Source organism: Limanda limanda, chromosome 19 (assembly GCF_963576545.1).
Source record: "Limanda limanda chromosome 19, fLimLim1.1, whole genome shotgun sequence".
In the NCBI taxonomy this organism is placed as follows: domain Eukaryota; kingdom Metazoa; phylum Chordata; class Actinopteri; order Pleuronectiformes; family Pleuronectidae; genus Limanda; species Limanda limanda.
Genome location: NC_083654.1, coordinates 4,943,435 through 4,960,713, shown reverse-complemented (window position 1 = coordinate 4,960,713; position 17,279 = coordinate 4,943,435). Strand labels below are relative to the sequence as shown.

At 39.2% G+C, this 17,279-nt stretch overlaps 1 protein-coding gene across 1 annotated transcript; it reads left to right on the top strand.

Moving 5' to 3' along the window:
* Positions 1–7,967: 7,967 nt before the first annotated feature.
* On the top strand, positions 7,968–9,110 carry LOC133026418 (N-acetyllactosaminide beta-1,3-N-acetylglucosaminyltransferase 3-like). The gene has a single exon (XM_061093315.1). It carries the CDS (start codon positions 7,968–7,970, stop codon positions 9,108–9,110), a length of 1,143 nt encoding a protein of 380 aa, XP_060949298.1.
* The last annotated feature ends 8,169 nt before the right edge of the window (positions 9,111–17,279 follow it).

Here is a 17,279-nt window from a genome sequence, read left to right as displayed (position 1 = left end):
ATAAAGATGATGAAGTCAGCCCTCTAAACACTCACAGCTGTGGTGCTGACACCGACACACATCCCAAATCCCCCTGATTTTTCGCTTGATTGTTTCTTAATAAAAAAGGAAGGAGCAGCTGATGTAATAATTTCTCCCTCTCCATTTCAGCTTGTCATCGCCTTGACAACAAAGGGAAAAAAAACGATTAAACATTAGTGTGATGAGTCCCTGGCCGCTATTTAATTAAACGCATCCAGCTTTTAACTGGTGACTTGCACTTTAAATGGCAACAGTAAAAGTTCCAGTGCTTTGTAATTGTAAGACAGCACTATCAGGGCTGCCTCACACAACTTTAATTAGAAATTTAACTCTGTACATGCCAGTGATGGAGCACTTGTATATGACGACGTCACCCTTCCTCTGCCCTAAAGGAACCTGCTGCCTGCTTAACACAGAGTGGACAAAGCAGCAGAGGATGGTCACTGTCACTTAGTGAAGTCTATCGAAAAACAGGACTAATGCAACAAAGGCTGCTCAGACGTGATGAAACGATTAATGGGCAAACGAAGTGATGAAAGAAAATGCTGAACCTTCTTTTGATGTTGCTTATTTCGTTTATCGGTGTGTTTGTGGAGCAGGGGAGCACTCACTCATTTTCAATTTATCATTTTGTAGGTTTTTGAGCATATTCAATGCAAAAAGCTACATCAAATAGAAAAAAAAACATAACAATGAGAAAATAACTCAATAAACAGTCAAACAATTAAAGACAAGGCAAGGCAAAGGCCATTAAAAAGATTAAAACAAATTGTAATGATAGTACAAATATATCGTGAACACATGTACCCCTTTACCTTCAACACATGCACTTTACACTTCTAAAGTCTTGAGTGCTCAGCGCACACATCCACCACAGAGAGCAAACTGCATGATTGGTTGACATTTGGAAGGTAAATATCCTGTAAATATCCTATCAAATGTCATGTTGACTAGAGTAAACAGAGGTCCGCCCAAGGTGGGGTTTTTTAGTCATTGCAAACTCGACAGGATACAAAGGAATCAGGAGTTTGAGAGTAAAGTCCTTTTATCAAAGCACTTTTTCTGTCATACATCGTTCACACAGCAACAGCACAGGGGCCATCAAGGGTTTGTTGTCCTGCCCAAGAATATGCAGACTAGAAGAGCCTGGGATTGAACCACCTGACGGCTCGCTCTCTCTCTACCCTTTATTCACCCCAAACACTTGCTTGTCATGCTGGACCGTGGGCATGCGCAAACCTTGGTTCTGGCACGACATGACTGTCTATGTACCAAAATATAGCCGAATTAATAGACCTCTGTTTAACCCTTTGATACACAACATGGGTCAAAAGTGACCCGATGGAATTTTAATTGTGAATATCTTTGCAATTAATGTATTTCATCATTCAGAATTCCAGGACTTCCTCAATTAACTTGTTTTTGATCATCACAAATTATTATTTTTATTTGTCCTTTTTTAATAAAAATCATTTTTGTATAACAACCCTTCTAAGGCACAACATGGGTCAAAAATGACCCGTATTCATTTCACATGTTATTTCATGCATGGCTGTGCTTCTTTGCTATATATTTTAAAAACTATTTATTTAATAATTTAATATTACAAAGTATTCATTAAAATATCTTGTTTTTGATTACCACAAATCATTATTTTAATTTTCTCTCTCTTAATTTTTGAACTAAAATAGTTTTTGTATTATACACACATGGGTGAAAAACGACCCATGTTTGCAAGTGTGAATTTGATAGGAACCTTTGATTTTATAAATGTTTGTATTTAGGAACATGTTTACTGGGGACAACTTTTCACATGCCACACTTGTCAGAAGTACTTGTCAGAACTAAACGGACTGCGTTTGCACATCGGATTCAGGTAAGTCTTATTTTACAATTGTTTTAGCTAAGAAAATATTTGATATCTTTGAAAAGATAACTGCACATAACATGTGAACATTACTTTCCTCTACTGGTGGGAAAGAGAAATATGTCCAATATTATTAGCTAGCTGTTAACATATTCTCTTTTAGCTAGCTAATGTTAGCTCATGTAAGCTAGGTCAATTCTAGCCAACGATAGCTAGGTCAACATGACATTCTATTCTAGCTAGCTAATGTTCGCTAATGTCAGCTAGGTCAACATGACATTCTAGTCTAGCTAGCTAATGTTAGCTTATGTCAGCTAGGTCAACATGACATTCTATTCTAGCTAGCTAATGTAAGCTATTGTCAGCTAAGTCAACATGACATTCTATTCTAGCTAGCTAATGTCAGCTAGGTCAACAAAATACAATATAGAACAGTGTACTGTATACTTTATCAACTGAATGTTGAAAATATTATTTTGATTTCCTTTATCCACAGTGTCAGTATGGCTCGTCACAGTCATTCCAGATTTACAGCTGAAATGATCAGAGAGATGCTAAATGAAGAACAGGATGAAGATGAAGCAATTCTGGATCCTGATTCTGAGTCTGACATCTCTGATGCTGATGACCTAGAAGACTATGTGCCACAGGGTCAAGCTGGAGTTGTGGGCAAGTCTAGAAATGAAGCTCTCCTAGATGGAGAAGACTCCTTGGATGAGATCGAAGACACGTCTGATGAGTCCTCTGAAGAGGAAACTCAGACCCAGGCCAATAGACTAAGTAAAGAGGGGTCTTACTGGAATGAGCATCCCCCCACTCAGGGCAGAGCAAGAAGCCACAACATCCTGAGGAGCTGCCCAGGACCTGCATCTAGTTCAACAACAGTTTCACCGAAAGATGCCTGGGATTTATTTATTAGTGACAACATCATTGAGGAGGTTCTGAAATGCACCAATTTAGAGGGACAAAGAGCAGCAGCAGCAGCAAAAGAAAAAAAAGAGTGGAGATGCGTCGACAAAGTTGAATTCATGGCCTTTATTGGTTTGACCCTCCTTGCAGGGGGGGACAAGAGCTGGGATGTGGCCCTGCGGGAGCTGTTTCTGGATCCACTCCAAAATCCAATGTACAAGGCCACCATGGGGTTCCATAGATATGAGGATGTCCGCCGCCTCATACGGTTTGATGACAAGAGTACCAGGGCTCTTCGACTGGAAACAGACCACATGGCAGCATTCAGATATGTGTGGGACTGTTTCCTGGCCAATTGCAAAAGAGTGTTCATCCCCAGTGACTGTGTCACCATAGATGAGCAGCTTGTGCCATTCTGGGGCAGGTGCAAGTTCTTGCAATACATGTCCAGCAAGCCTGCAAAATATGGGATAAAAATCTTCTGGATGTGCGACGCGAGGGTCCTCTATGCGATAGATGGAATGATCTACACAGGGAGACAGCCAGGAGAGGAAGTTCAGAGGAACCTTGGAGCGAATATTGTCCAACAGTTGGCCAGCGGAATCAGACAGACAGGTGAATATAGAATACAGAAGTGAATATACTCTTGAAGTTCTACCACAATACCTAGATCACTTTTCCAATCTTTCATAGTGTGTATTTTATTTTTTATTATCATTGTGAGAAATATATTTATTTATAAGTTAAAGAGTAGAATAAAATAAAATGAAATTCAATAGATAATGCATTAAGTTTATTTAAGTGTTAGAATTAAAGAGAATTCCATGTTGAGTAAATTGACCATTCAATTTTTTTTTTTTATCATAGGTCGCAACATCACAATGGACATCTTCTTCACCAGTATCCCTCTGGCTGAGAAGCTCCTCGAGAATAACCTGACCATTGTGGGGACCCTTTGCCAGAACAAGCCGGACATACCGCCTGTCATGAAGCCATCCACATTGAGGGAGAAGCATAGCTCCGAATTTGGATTCAGTGGCAACATGACCATGGTAAGCTATGTGCCGAAAAAGGGGAAGGCTGTTGTTGGTGCCAATGCACGGCGGCTCTTCATCAAGGAGCTGGGCAAAGAGCTTATAATGCCACATATGAAGAGGCGCATTGGAGGGCACACCCCACATCCAAACGCATATTACAGAGGCAATGGGAAGATGTGGGTTAAGAAAAAGAAATGCTGCCACCACCCAGCTACAGGAGGACATCAGACAGGAGGGCCAAGTGAAGAGGAAGAGGTGCAAGATCTGCCCAGCTGCCAAAGACCGAAAAGCCAGCAGCTGGTGTTTCAAGTGCACCGGCCCTGTGTGCAAGGAGCACAAACATGTGATTGTCATTTGTGAGACATGTATGCACTGAGATGGCAATTTGTACTGTACCCATATGAGTTTATTTAATCAGTGTTCTTTTCTTTTATTCATTCATTTTATACATCCACCACAGTTCACTACAGTTCAAAATCAGTTTAATCGGTTGTATGGTGTATGTTATGGTTAAGTGAGACAAAGTGACAAAAATAAACATTTCAAATATTAAATGTGAAATTCTTTGGTCCAAATCACTGCTAAAATAATATTTTTTAACAAAATCATTATGGCAGTATGTGTTTTTTTTATTTATCATACTTGCATACCTGGGTCATTTTTGACCCATGTGTGTAAACTTGATGTAAAAATTAAAAAAAACATTTTAGTTCATAAATTGAGAAAGATAAAATGAAAATAATGATTTGTGGTAATCAAAAACAAGATATTTAATGAATACTTTGAATATTGAATGATGAAATATATTGATCTCCAAAAATATAGCAAAGAAACACTCAGCCGTGCATGAAATAACATTGAAGAAGAAGAAGAAGATACACTTTATTTATCCCACACACATGCACAAACATGCATAGACACACTCATGCAATGGGGAAATTAGTCCTCTGCATTTATCCCATCTGGTGTGATCTTTGGACAGACACACAGAGCAGAGCAGTGGGCAGCCATGTACAGCGCCCGGGGAGCAGATGATGGGGGAGTAAGGTGCCTTGCTCAGGGGCACTAGACAGGTAGGTCAATACGGGTCATTTTTGACACATGTTGTGCCTAAGAGGGGGTTAGCATAGCTTGTGTATCAAAGGGTTAAGATTTGATTTGAGATAAATGCTATGTGAGCAGCCTAAATAAACAATGCTATGATGTTTTGAAAATGCAGTATACCACAAGGTTAAACAAGGTGCTCTCCTGCTGCTTGTTATGACAGCTGAGTTTACATGCACCACACAAAATCAAGTTCACACGCACAAACACAAACAAATAATTTCTTTCAAGATTTAAATTTGAAGAGAGTGAGTACTTAATTGAACCACATGTCATTAACATACCTAGTCTCTGCTCAAATTGGAGATGAAGATTTTCTTGGGGTAAATTGGATGTCTATGTGTGATGGTCTCTGTTTTGCTCTGCTGCTTTCTTTCTTTACTTTACTCAGTCAGGCTTAATGGAAACAGTTGAACTTTATTCTGTAACATCTGTAACTTATAAGGGACAAACAGCCACAGTCATCTACAAAAGGAAAGTTTCAAATTACTACACACGTTTCATACACTAAATTAACCATTAGCAACTAACTAAAACACTAACAAACAGAGCGACAACCTACCCACAGCGCGAGCACCTGCTTCTGAGGTAAACACGTAGTGCGCCACACCTAATCCCTCAGAAGCTCCCGCTGTGGGCCTTCAAAATAAGAAACATACAGCAAAATAAAAGAAATACATCAAAAACTGTGACTGCAGTTCCACGTTGAACAGGATTTAAGATACAACATATTTACACCGTTACATATGCAGCAATTAGGGTTACAGATGCGCTCATTAGCGCTGGTGATCTGTGATGTAAGTCTGTGTTCCTCTGTCTGCTTTCTCAGAAATGGTTTCAAATCTGTTCAGAACAGTTCAGTTTTCCTCTGCTCTGTTCCTCTATGGTTTTGTTCCTGTTGGTTCTCCAGTTTTACTGTGTTAAGATTTTCTTTTTGGTTGCCTGCCAGCTTATCCACCAACTGACTGTAAGTCTACTTATTTTGTATATTTCCTTTTTTATTTTTATTTTTGAGTTATATAGGCAGACATGATGAACTCTGGTCAGTTTTAAGTAAAGGAATAATTTGTAAGTAGTTTATTCTTTTTGCTGAGGGTGAAATTGTAACTTCTTGTATTTATGTGTGTTTTTCTTTGTGACACTTGAGAACCATTTTGAGTAAAGACCTTACAGAGTGAAGACACTTTGGCAAAGTGGGGACATTTTATCCAGTCCTGACCTTTTCAAAGGTCTGTTTGAAGAAGTTTCTTAACCCTTTGATACACAACATGGGTAAAAAGTGACCCGATGGAGTTTTAATTGTAAATATCTTTGCAATAAATGTATTTTGGGTAAAAAGTGACCCGATGGAGTTTTAATTGTAAATATCTTTGCAATAAATGTATTTCATCATTCAGAATTCCAGGAATTCCTCAATTAACTTGTTTTTGATCATTACACATTCTTATTTTTACTTGTCCTTATTTACTTTTTTAATAAAAGTAAAATTAATTTTCGAACTAAAATGGTTTTTGTATTACTACATCAAGTTTACACACATGGGTAAAAAATGACCCATGTATGCAAGTGTGAATTTGATAGGAACCTTTGATTTGTAAATGTTTGTAGTTAGGAACATGTTTACTGTGGAGAACTTTTCACATGCCACACTTGTCAGAACTACTGACAAGTGTGATACAAAAATGTTTTTTATTAAAAAAGTAGAAAAGTACAAATGAAAATAAGAATTTGTGATGATCAAAAACAAGTTAATTGAGCAATTCCTGAAATTCTGAAGGATGAAATAAATTTATTGCAAAGATATTTTCATTTTAAACTCCATCGGGTCATTTTTGACCCATGTGTGTAAACTTGATTTAAAAATACAAAAACTATTTTAGTTCATAAATTATGAAAGATAATATGAAAATAATGATTTGTGGTAATCAAAAACAAGATATTTAATGAATACTTTGAATATTAAATGATGAAATAATTAGATTTCCAAAAATATAGCAAAGAAACACTCAGCCGTGCATGAAATAACATTGTATGTCAATACGGGTCATTTTTGACCCATGTTGTGCCTTAGAGGGGGTTTGCATAGCTTGTGTATCAAAGGGTTAAAGTAGGGGTAGGTGAGTTCGGCAATGAATGTGTAATGTTAAAGGTGTGTGTGTGTAATGTCCATAATCAATCACCACATGTGATATTAAGGCTTCTGACAGCTCAACATGTAGCTTACTGACTGACTGACTCGGCTGTGGTCTATTTTTTTGTCAGGTGTGAGTTCTTCACACTGAGCAACAGTTATATTGGGCGGTTATTTTTTCACCAAGTTCATATTTTAGTTTGTTTTACTGACTTAATGTCTGACATCACCTGTGCAACTTAATTCACACGTGACAGCGAGGAGACATTACAGCATTTGATTTGTTGCCATCCCCCGCCCCATGGAAGAATACAAAATGTGGATTCTACAAACCACCTCATGTCGGCACAGAGGCTCAGTCTGCTCTCTCCTGTTTGCCTCGGCTTGCTCCTCACAGCAGGAATATTCAAAATGTTGTCTCATTTGTCCAGAATAAGGACAATATTGACCCTACATGGGAATTATCATCTGAATCTGCAGCTGCTCGTAGATTTACAGAGTTTTATAGAAGTTTGAGTTCATCCTTAAGCTGTTTGCCTCAACTTTACTGTTTGATTCACACTCACCACTCGCATTTTCAGAAAATGGAGGCAGCTAGTGTTGGCCACTAATGAGCCCCTCCTGCTCAGAACCAGACCGACAACCTCAGTGACCAGCTGGTTAACATTGAAGAGATATTTTATTCCTCCCAGGAGTCGATAGAGACTAAAAAGACCGGGATGATGGTAACTGAACTGTAAATGAACTATGTAGGCCTACATGGAACACAGTAAATTAAAATGTGTATTTTTTATTACAGACTTTTTGTCCATTCTTTAACTATGACATTTTGACATTCATTTCAAGTATGACATTTTTTTTGATAAGAAATCTGTTGTTTCTCTGCAGAGACTTAAAAATGCGAAAAATCCGCACCAAAACGTTGGTGCTGGGGGTTTCTCTTGGTCTGTTCGTCGTCTATCTCATTAAAGATTTTCCTGCCAAAAGAGACATTGGCAACCCCAAAACTGTGAGAGAGGGGAGAAGTGAGATAAGAAGATCCACCACGAACATCTCCTACGTATACTCCTTCCCGAAATGCCAACTAAACGCATCTGCTGGAAATGTCGAAGGCTTTAGCTCTCTTACTGGTGATATACAAGACTTTCTCTACCATAAACACTGTCGACATTTCCCCATGTTGCTGGACGTTCCTGACAAATGTGGAGGAGCTAAGGAATCTGCAGAGGTATTTCTTCTCTTGGTCATTAAAAGCAGCCCTGATAACTTTGAACGCAGAGAGGTACTGCGCAAAACCTGGGCTACAGAGAGGCTGCAGAACGGTGTACAGATCAGGAGGCTCTTCATCTCAGGAGCGACGGGTTCCGGTTTTGAAAGAGAGAGAAAGAACAGACTTCTTGAACTGGAACAAAATGAGTACAATGACATCCTTCAATGGGACTTTAAAGACACGTTCTACAACCTCACCTTAAAGCAGGTGCTCTTCCTAGAATGGATGGAAAGAAACTGTCCGAAAGCTTGCTTCTTGCTAAATGGTGATGATGACGTTTTTGCCAACACAGACAACATGGTTGAGTATCTCCAAGGCCTCAGAGACAATGATGGACACAAGCACCTCTTTAGCGGATCTTTGATGGAGTACACAGGGCCCATTAGAACACCTGGGGGCAAGTACTATGTCCCAGTACAAGTGCATGAGTCAGAGACCTATCCCCCTTATTGTAGTGGTGGAGGCTTCCTAATGTCGAGCCATACAGCTATGGTCATATACAACATGTCCAAGTCCATCCCTTTAATTCCTATTGATGATGCTTACATGGGGATGTGTCTGGCCAAAGCAGGATTAGGTCCAGCTCACCATATGGGTATAAGGGTAGCAGGAATGTATATTCCCTCGCCTAAACTAGATAAATTTGATCCCTGCTTTTATAAAGAGATTTTACTGGTGCACAGATTCCTTCCAGCAGGCATCTATCTTATGTGGCAAAGAATACATGACCCCAATCTAAAATGTGAATTGGCAAGGAAATCCTTTAAGTAGCATTAAGCTCACTGGTGGTGTCAATACCCTGTGATCAATTGATGGCAGGTCTATGTTACAGCCTCTAATGTCACTGGTAGAGGACAGGTCTACTCAGCCAAACAAATATAGACCTACAGTACGGCACTATAATCATATCTATGAAGAGGGAAAGTGGTTTCTGACACAGAATTTGTTGAAGATCAGAGATTGTACCATTTTATCAGTGGGCAGCCCTTTAATGATGATTGCGTCTGGGTGTGTGTGTTTGTGTGTTTCATTGGTTTGTGTGGCTGTGGGTTTATATTTTGACTGGAGCTTGGTGTTGGTCCACATTTCTGACTATCAGCTGAATCATGTTGGTTGCAAATTGTTCAAAAAAACATTAACAAACAGAAGTTGGCAGTACTGTTTAAGGTATAATGTTGTCGCCAAAGTCTTGAAAATATTGTCCAATAAATTTTCAGTTTTTTTTTTTAAACTAATGTGTTGATGTTAGTTTATATTTAGCTTGAGCTCATATATGTACAGTTTCCTTAATTTTTTGACTATATCTTGTGTATTTATGTTTGAACATTAGGTTCAGAAGACAAGATGTTTTGCACGAGCACGACTGACATCATTTTGCACTGTCATTTACAAAACAAGATTCTGGTTATAGTAATAAGGTGGGGCAATGCCTCTCCAGTCATGACTCATATGTAGAGAATTATCAGAGTAGGGTTTTACCTTATAAGGATTGATTCTGTAGAATTCTATATTCTATAGAAATGTCGAAATCGATTTTATTTTTTTAAACATCTTAAAAGAAGGATATATTTTGTGCTATTTTATACTTACAGATGACCTACTATGTCTCTCCTTATTTAATGTAATACATAGAAGATATTTATATCAAAGTCGACAATTGTTATTCTTGGGAGATGTTAACACAACCAGTCTGTTTTAAACGCCACAAATTTGTACAATAACAATACTAATGAGGCCAGATCTCTCAAAATCCTCCATCAGTGCCCTGAAGCACATTCTGTGAGAATTTCAAATATAATGTGTGAGCAGCTTTGCTAGGTGAGAGGGTGCACAGGCAATCAGAGGGCCATTACTGCCACAAATGGACTTCAGTGGGATTTAAGACTAATTAGCTGGGACTTCCCTCAACCAGATCCGTGCTGTCTAATTCCTCCATCCGCAGAGAGCACTCCTAGTGAGGCAGACTCATTTTAAAAGCAATCTCCCGGTCCCATCATAAGCCTGGGATTTCCATCAGCATCTTATTAACGCTCAAACTCCAATTACATCTTAATTGGAGCTCATTTTGTGCTTATTTGTGGATTAATAATCAACAGTGCTTGTCACCAGAATGGAGTGAAGACAGATTCTTAGGGGCTGATAGACTGAGAGGAACCTTTGGCAGGTATAAAATGAATGAACACTTACGGCTAAAGTAGACTACATGCAGATACCGTCGATGTGAGCGGCTCTTAGGGGCTGAACTCAAGAGCTTTCAGCTAAATGACAGCACTGCAACATGCTCATGATGCCACGCTGAGGTTCAGACAGTAGGTGTTTACTGTATTTACTGTGCTCACCATCTCAGTGCTGCCAACACAGTTTTTATGTGAGAGAAAAAAGGTTTTCCTGATGAAGATTTCAGATGCTTTGTTGACTTAGTGTATTCATATTCTATGTATGTTTTATTATTTTTGTTATACGCATGGTAATGATTTAATTGATGTGGTTTATTATCCAGCAAATTCAAATGATCCTAACTCCTTTAATCAATCCATTCATTCCTCCATCCATGTACATATTGTAATATGAATAAATGGTTAAATGGCTCTTGGATCTGTGTTTGAATTAATGCCCAAGCTCGGAGATCCTTGAAACTACGTGAACTAGATTCAGGGGCTACAGGAAGTCAGTGTTTTTCTAAACATTTATCATACTGTCATGTCCAAACTGTGCTGATACGGTCTCTGCCATCAAGTCTATTACAGTGAAATGCTATGCTAAGGTACAGAAGCAGGGTTGACGTCTGCTGACAGGTTTGCACTTAACTTCACATCATGCGGGCTAATGCATTTTCTGACAAAACATAGGAGGAAGTCCGACTGCAACACACATGCAACCCACGCCTATATTGATAATATGTTTAGACACATACAAACATCAAATAATCATAAAATAGCTTCTGATCATTTCTAGTAGGGTCATGTCCATGTCTTGTAGATTTTATATTATAACATCATCAAAGGCTTTAAAGTGAACGTTATGAAGTCCACACATGGAGATGAGTGTCCTCTGTTGGTTTGAGCCGTCTACACTGAGTGGTGGATCAGCCCTGCACTGGCAGCTCCTGAGCCTATAACAGGACTTGTATAATGGTTTTAATTTATTTAAAGTATTTGCCTAGATGGAACTGGAGAGCTGTTGGTGAATTGAAAACAAGTGGATATGGAAAATATATGTCGAGACTAAAGCTGACAGTTCGGAGTATCTCTACTCATGTAAAAACAGCTTTCTAAACAATTCAATTTAGTCACCATGCTATTCTAATGGCTTCATGTACGTTCCAATACTATTCATAAATAAAGTTAACATTTTAATCTACCCCGAAGGATTCACCCAGATGCCCAACAATCTTAAAAAAAAAAATGTAGTGATTAAACTATATTGACAATTTAAAAACTACGAACACTAACCCTGCAGGTGTAGGGTTTGTATTATTTTCTCATATATAATAGTCAGACAGAGAGATGTATCAATATGCAAATATACAGTAGCATGACACAACACATGCCACCTGAACCCACAAAGATAAAACATGAGTTTCAGTTAATCAACCACTGTTTGCTTAACAACCCGGCAAAACCAAACAGGATGTAGTGTAGTGTCTTCCCATGAGAAGCCGGTGTTTGTTTATGCATGAGTCTGCTGCTCGTCAATCACCTCGTCACACTAACGAAAAATACGTAGAAAGTAGTGTTATCACTATAACGTCAACACATTTCACATATACTCATGTTCATACACTGCTCAAAAAAATTAAAGGAACACTTTTTTATCAGGGTTTGGCATGAATTCAATTGCACTTTTTTGATAATTATCTGGTCAGTTAAGTAGCAGAGGGGGTTGTTAATCAAAATTCATCTGCATTGGTGTTGATGGAATTAACAACAGGTGCACTAGAGGGGCAACAATGAGACGACCCCCAAAATAGGAGTGGTTTTGCATGTGGAGGCCATTTCAAGTTTCTCCCTCTTGATCACTTCGACTGGTTTTCCATTAGTGTTGGCTTTAGCTAGAGTCATTATCTCTACTGGGAGCATGAGGCGATTTCTTAACCCTACAGAAGTTGCACAGATTGTCCAACTCCTCCAGGATGGCACATCCATGCGTGCCATTGAGAGCATGGCGCGACGTTGTCAAGCATGCATACAATCACGTGGGGGCCACACAAGATATTGAGAAGCATTTTGAGTTGCAGAAATTGAATTTTGGCAAAATGGACAAGCCTGCCACATCACTTTTTCACTATGATTTTCGGGGTGTCTATAAAGTTGAGCCCTCTGTAGGCTGAAAACTTTTATTTACATCAAAGATGTGGCATCCTTTTGTTCCTAAGACATTAAACTGTCCATATCAGTATAAATATCCAACATAATTTTTTTTCACAATGAGATCTGATGTGTTTTCAAAGTGTTCCTTTAATTTTTTTGAGCAGTGTATAACACGTTCTGATGAACTCTCTGATCTGTCACCGAGTTGGCTTGGCTGCAGTTTACACTGAAGCACAAGCCTGACATCTAGTGGTGAATTTCATGAATGGGCTCCAGATCGAAATCAGACCTTCAGTTTGTTGAGCATATTCTACATGCCCGATAAGCCCACTGATTATTTGAAATGGTAAAAAGTGAATAAGTGAAGTTTTATATGATGGTATTTTATAATAAGCACTTTCACTAGTATTTTTCACACTCATTTGATTGTTCCAAATATCAGTGTCGAGCTGTTCAATCTCATTGCCTCGACACATGCAGAATTTAATAGAAAACATTTAAACTTCAGGAATTCACTGTCTGTTAGAGTCATAAGGATCTTTGAGGAAATAAGATGATATACAGGTTTTCCATTTCCAAACAGTTTTATTAATTTCAACATTTCCAGATTACGTCAGTGAATACAAAACATCCAATATTTAGTACTTCCACCTTTTAGAAAATTTATTTTTGAAAAGGAAACACAACTCCTATATGGACAATTGATATCTTCACGTCTATACGATTAATGCAATACTGCTTCTATGCCACAGCAGAACAAAACCTGATAACACAACACTGACCACATCTACTGTGTATCAGTCATCAAGTGGTGGAGTAATGCAAATTGCACTAAAAATAAACGCTTTCTTCCTCTCACTAACCTACCTACTCTCGCTGATTAATGAATGAATCCAGAAATTAGACTGCTCCGTGAGGCCCTACACCAGGATCTCTATTTATAGAACTCCATTTAAGAGGTCACATGAAAGCAGGAACAGGAACTCTGAGGGAGGTGCTCAGCTGCTCATCCTCAGCTATCAAACCTTATCTTACTGCACTGTTCTCTACTTCTAGTGATTTCCTGGGCTCTAATACTTAGGGATAGTTATTGTTTTATAAAATAATGCTTTTATATCTTCCACTTACAGCCATCTTAGTTAGCCTGATGTCTCCAGGTCGGCTTCTACTTTCATTATCATTCAACTATTGGCTGCAGCTAATGATTATATCCTTGATTTCTCATTAAACTTGATAAATGATTTAGAATTTCATTGTCAAATATAAACAAGTGCCGAGCAGTGCAAAAACCCATAAGGTCGTGAGTAGAGGTCATGTTTTTGTGTTTATTTAACCATGCATGAACATATAGATTTGTTTTGTCGCCAGTCCACCTGATAAACCTGTGTGTGACCCTGGGGTGGATGTTCTTCACTGAGCTTGCTTCATGTCCAAGTGTCACCTCCAGCCAGTTCAAGTAAACAACCTTCCCTCAGCCTCCGCTGCAACTGATTACAGCTGAGTGTAGGATGTTTACAGGAACTACGTCTGACGTCTGAACGACTGTCATTGAGCACACGGGCGACCAAAAGATCCCCCAAGTAGTGGAACATATCCATGTGGACTTAAAAAACAGAGCCAGTCTGATAAATAAGTAAAGACCATTTGTCCATTTGTGCAGGAGGGCTGGAGGGCGGAGGCAGTCGGCAGCAGCAAACATCAGACTGAAAGCTCTGTGAACAGACAGCTTCCAGTCGGGGATGTTTACAGCCCCAAACCACCCAGTGCACTTGTGACCTCAGTCCGTGACAGCAGCGTGCGCAGTCAGACACAAAAGGCATGACGTTGACGAGTGGTTGAAAATCTGGACGTAGGAGCAGGGACTCAAAGACTTGTGAGATCCCTTTCAAACACGTTAGAGCCGTGCGGGCTTCTACCTGCAGGTGTCACTTTCATAGGGGGGCAGGTAACAGTGTGGGAAAAGGTCATCTGACGCAGGACAGCCACACCGACAGTCTGCCGCTGTGGAGGACGTCTGTAGTGAATCCAGATTCCTGCATCAAAGACAGCATTGTCTGCAGCCCTGTGCCTCCACACACACACACACACAACACACACACTAGGGAAGAAGAAAAGTTAGCCTGACCTCATTTCCATTATGCTACAAGTCTAACAGGCTCAGCATACTGATGCTGATGACGCCTTAAACTGACAGCACACACAGATATTCAAAGAGAAAGCTCACTGCCAAGCATCTCATCAGTCTGAATATGTCCTGGTGACTTCTAAATCCATTTGATCAACTTTATTTATCTGGACCTTGACCTGGACTCAGTGCACGGCTTTGACAAACAGTCACCTTGCTGTGCCTCGTTAAGTGGAGCACAGGTTAGATGCTAGCAGCTGGGACACGGTGGCTCGGGGACAGCAGCAGATAACGGTGCTGTGATGTCAGTGAAGTGACAGGGAAACACTCTCTGTTCACAAGGCCGGCTAACCGTGTCCGACCCTGACACTTCAACACTGGGTAAAGCTAACTTAACTAGCTCCACCGCCCCTGGTAACATGCGTCAAATGTGGCGAGGACACTCCTTTCGCACTCGGAACCCTGAAAGTAACTTTGTGCTGTCGGGCGTCGGTCCAAAGCAAACATTAGAACGCGCTAACTGTTAGCACTAGCTCCTGCTAGCCAACGACCTAGGCTACAGCTAGCTCGCTCAGCCAGCTAGCTGCTGTTAGCTCGTGTGTGTGTGACCCTAACCTTCTGCTGCCTGACGGCTCCTCAGCAGCGGCTCCGGCGGCTGTTCCCCGGGCAGCGGCGGCTCGGCAGCCGGTGACCGGGAGCGAGTGGGTCGTGTGAGCGGGTTGACTCGGGTTCGGCTCTGTTCTCGGCAGCCTGCGAAGTTTCCTTCCGTTTTCATTCACTTGTCTTTATTTTGACCTTTGGTTACTCGACACCAACATTGACGTCATTGTCATGGCAACAGAGTCCCGCCCACCCGGAGTCGGACACAGGGGCAATAATTACATTAACATTTCCCTCATTTAGCCACAAACTTAAGAGCATGTCACACCCAATCCGCTGCTCTTATATACACACACATACATATACCTGTATACATTTACAAATACATATACATGCAGTTAAACACTTACCATGGACGAGCATCGCAAAAAGCAGCTCTGTGAGCACTGGTGAGATCCTGCACCTGAGTAAAAGAACAAACACAACAGCAATAAATGATAGTACTCAATTTTAAGTAATAGAAAAAATAATTTTATTAACATACTCAGGTAGAAGTAAACAAATTATAATTAAGAAAAATGTACTCAAAGTATCAAACTGACTGGACAATAAGCGCATTAACATATTCCATATTTAGCTATTAACTTGCACTCCTGAACAGTATCTCACACCCAATCCACTGCTCTTATATATATATATATCTTTATCTATATTCATGTATGTATACGTTTATATACATACACATGCAGTGAGACACTTACCATGGCCAGACAATTACAAAGCTACACAGCTTTGTGCTTTGAGCGATGGCGAGGAGGTAGTGGTGAGATCATGTACCTGAGTAAAAGAGCAAACAGTACTAACAGTATTAAGCAATAAAACTGCCATTAAAGTAAAAGAAAACAACACATATGGCAATAATAAAGTATTGGACTATGGGCAATATTGAAATTTACACATATATATATATATATTATAGTTAAACACTTACCATGACCAGGCTAATAAAAAGTTACACGGGTCTGTGCTACTGCCAATGTAAGAAATCCAGGTGGCTGTGAGCAATGTTGAAAAGTAAGTAGTGAGATCCTGAGTTAAAGAACAAACACAACATTATCAAATAATAATACTGGATAAGTGGATGTTTAAGAAACCATAATTTTAACAATAATAGTAAGGCAGAAGTTAAAACTAAAAGTTAAAACAGAAAAATGTACTCAAAATATCAAAATTACTGGACAAAGGTCACTAATTTCACTTTCCACATTTAGCCATTAGCTCCTGACCAGCATCACAACCCGAACTCACTGCTCTTATATACAGTAAATATGGGTCAATGACCAATATACCTTTGTAAAAAGTCTTTTGAATACAGATGTTATACATATTTTTGAGTCCACAACTATGTTTTTAAACAAGCCTGTTTTGTTGAATAACCTTTTTAGCCCCCTTAATTTGTAACCCTCATTTTTCAACAGAAATAAAAAATATATTCACCACTCACACCAAAAACCTCACTTTTAAAATAAAATGTAGGTAAGAGTAAGTTACTTTCATAAGAAAAATGCACTCAAAGTATCTAAAGTGGTCCATTAAAATAGCATGGGAGCTCCGTGGTGTGTTTGGATGAGTAAAAACCTAAAACAATGAGAAAATGTAATGCAAAAGCAGTTATTACAAATACTAAATATACATTACACCATTACAAAATACATTTTTATTTTTATTTGTAATAGATGATTGTTCCCAACTGTAGACAGTGGGGAAGTAAATGAGTAAATGCTTAATTACTTAAACATTAAACAAATAATCAGTAAATTCATGTATAAAGTGGCATATCATATTATATTATGAATTGGGCTGTTTGTTTGGCCTCTTTTGTTTCAGAATTGTTCACTAGTCATG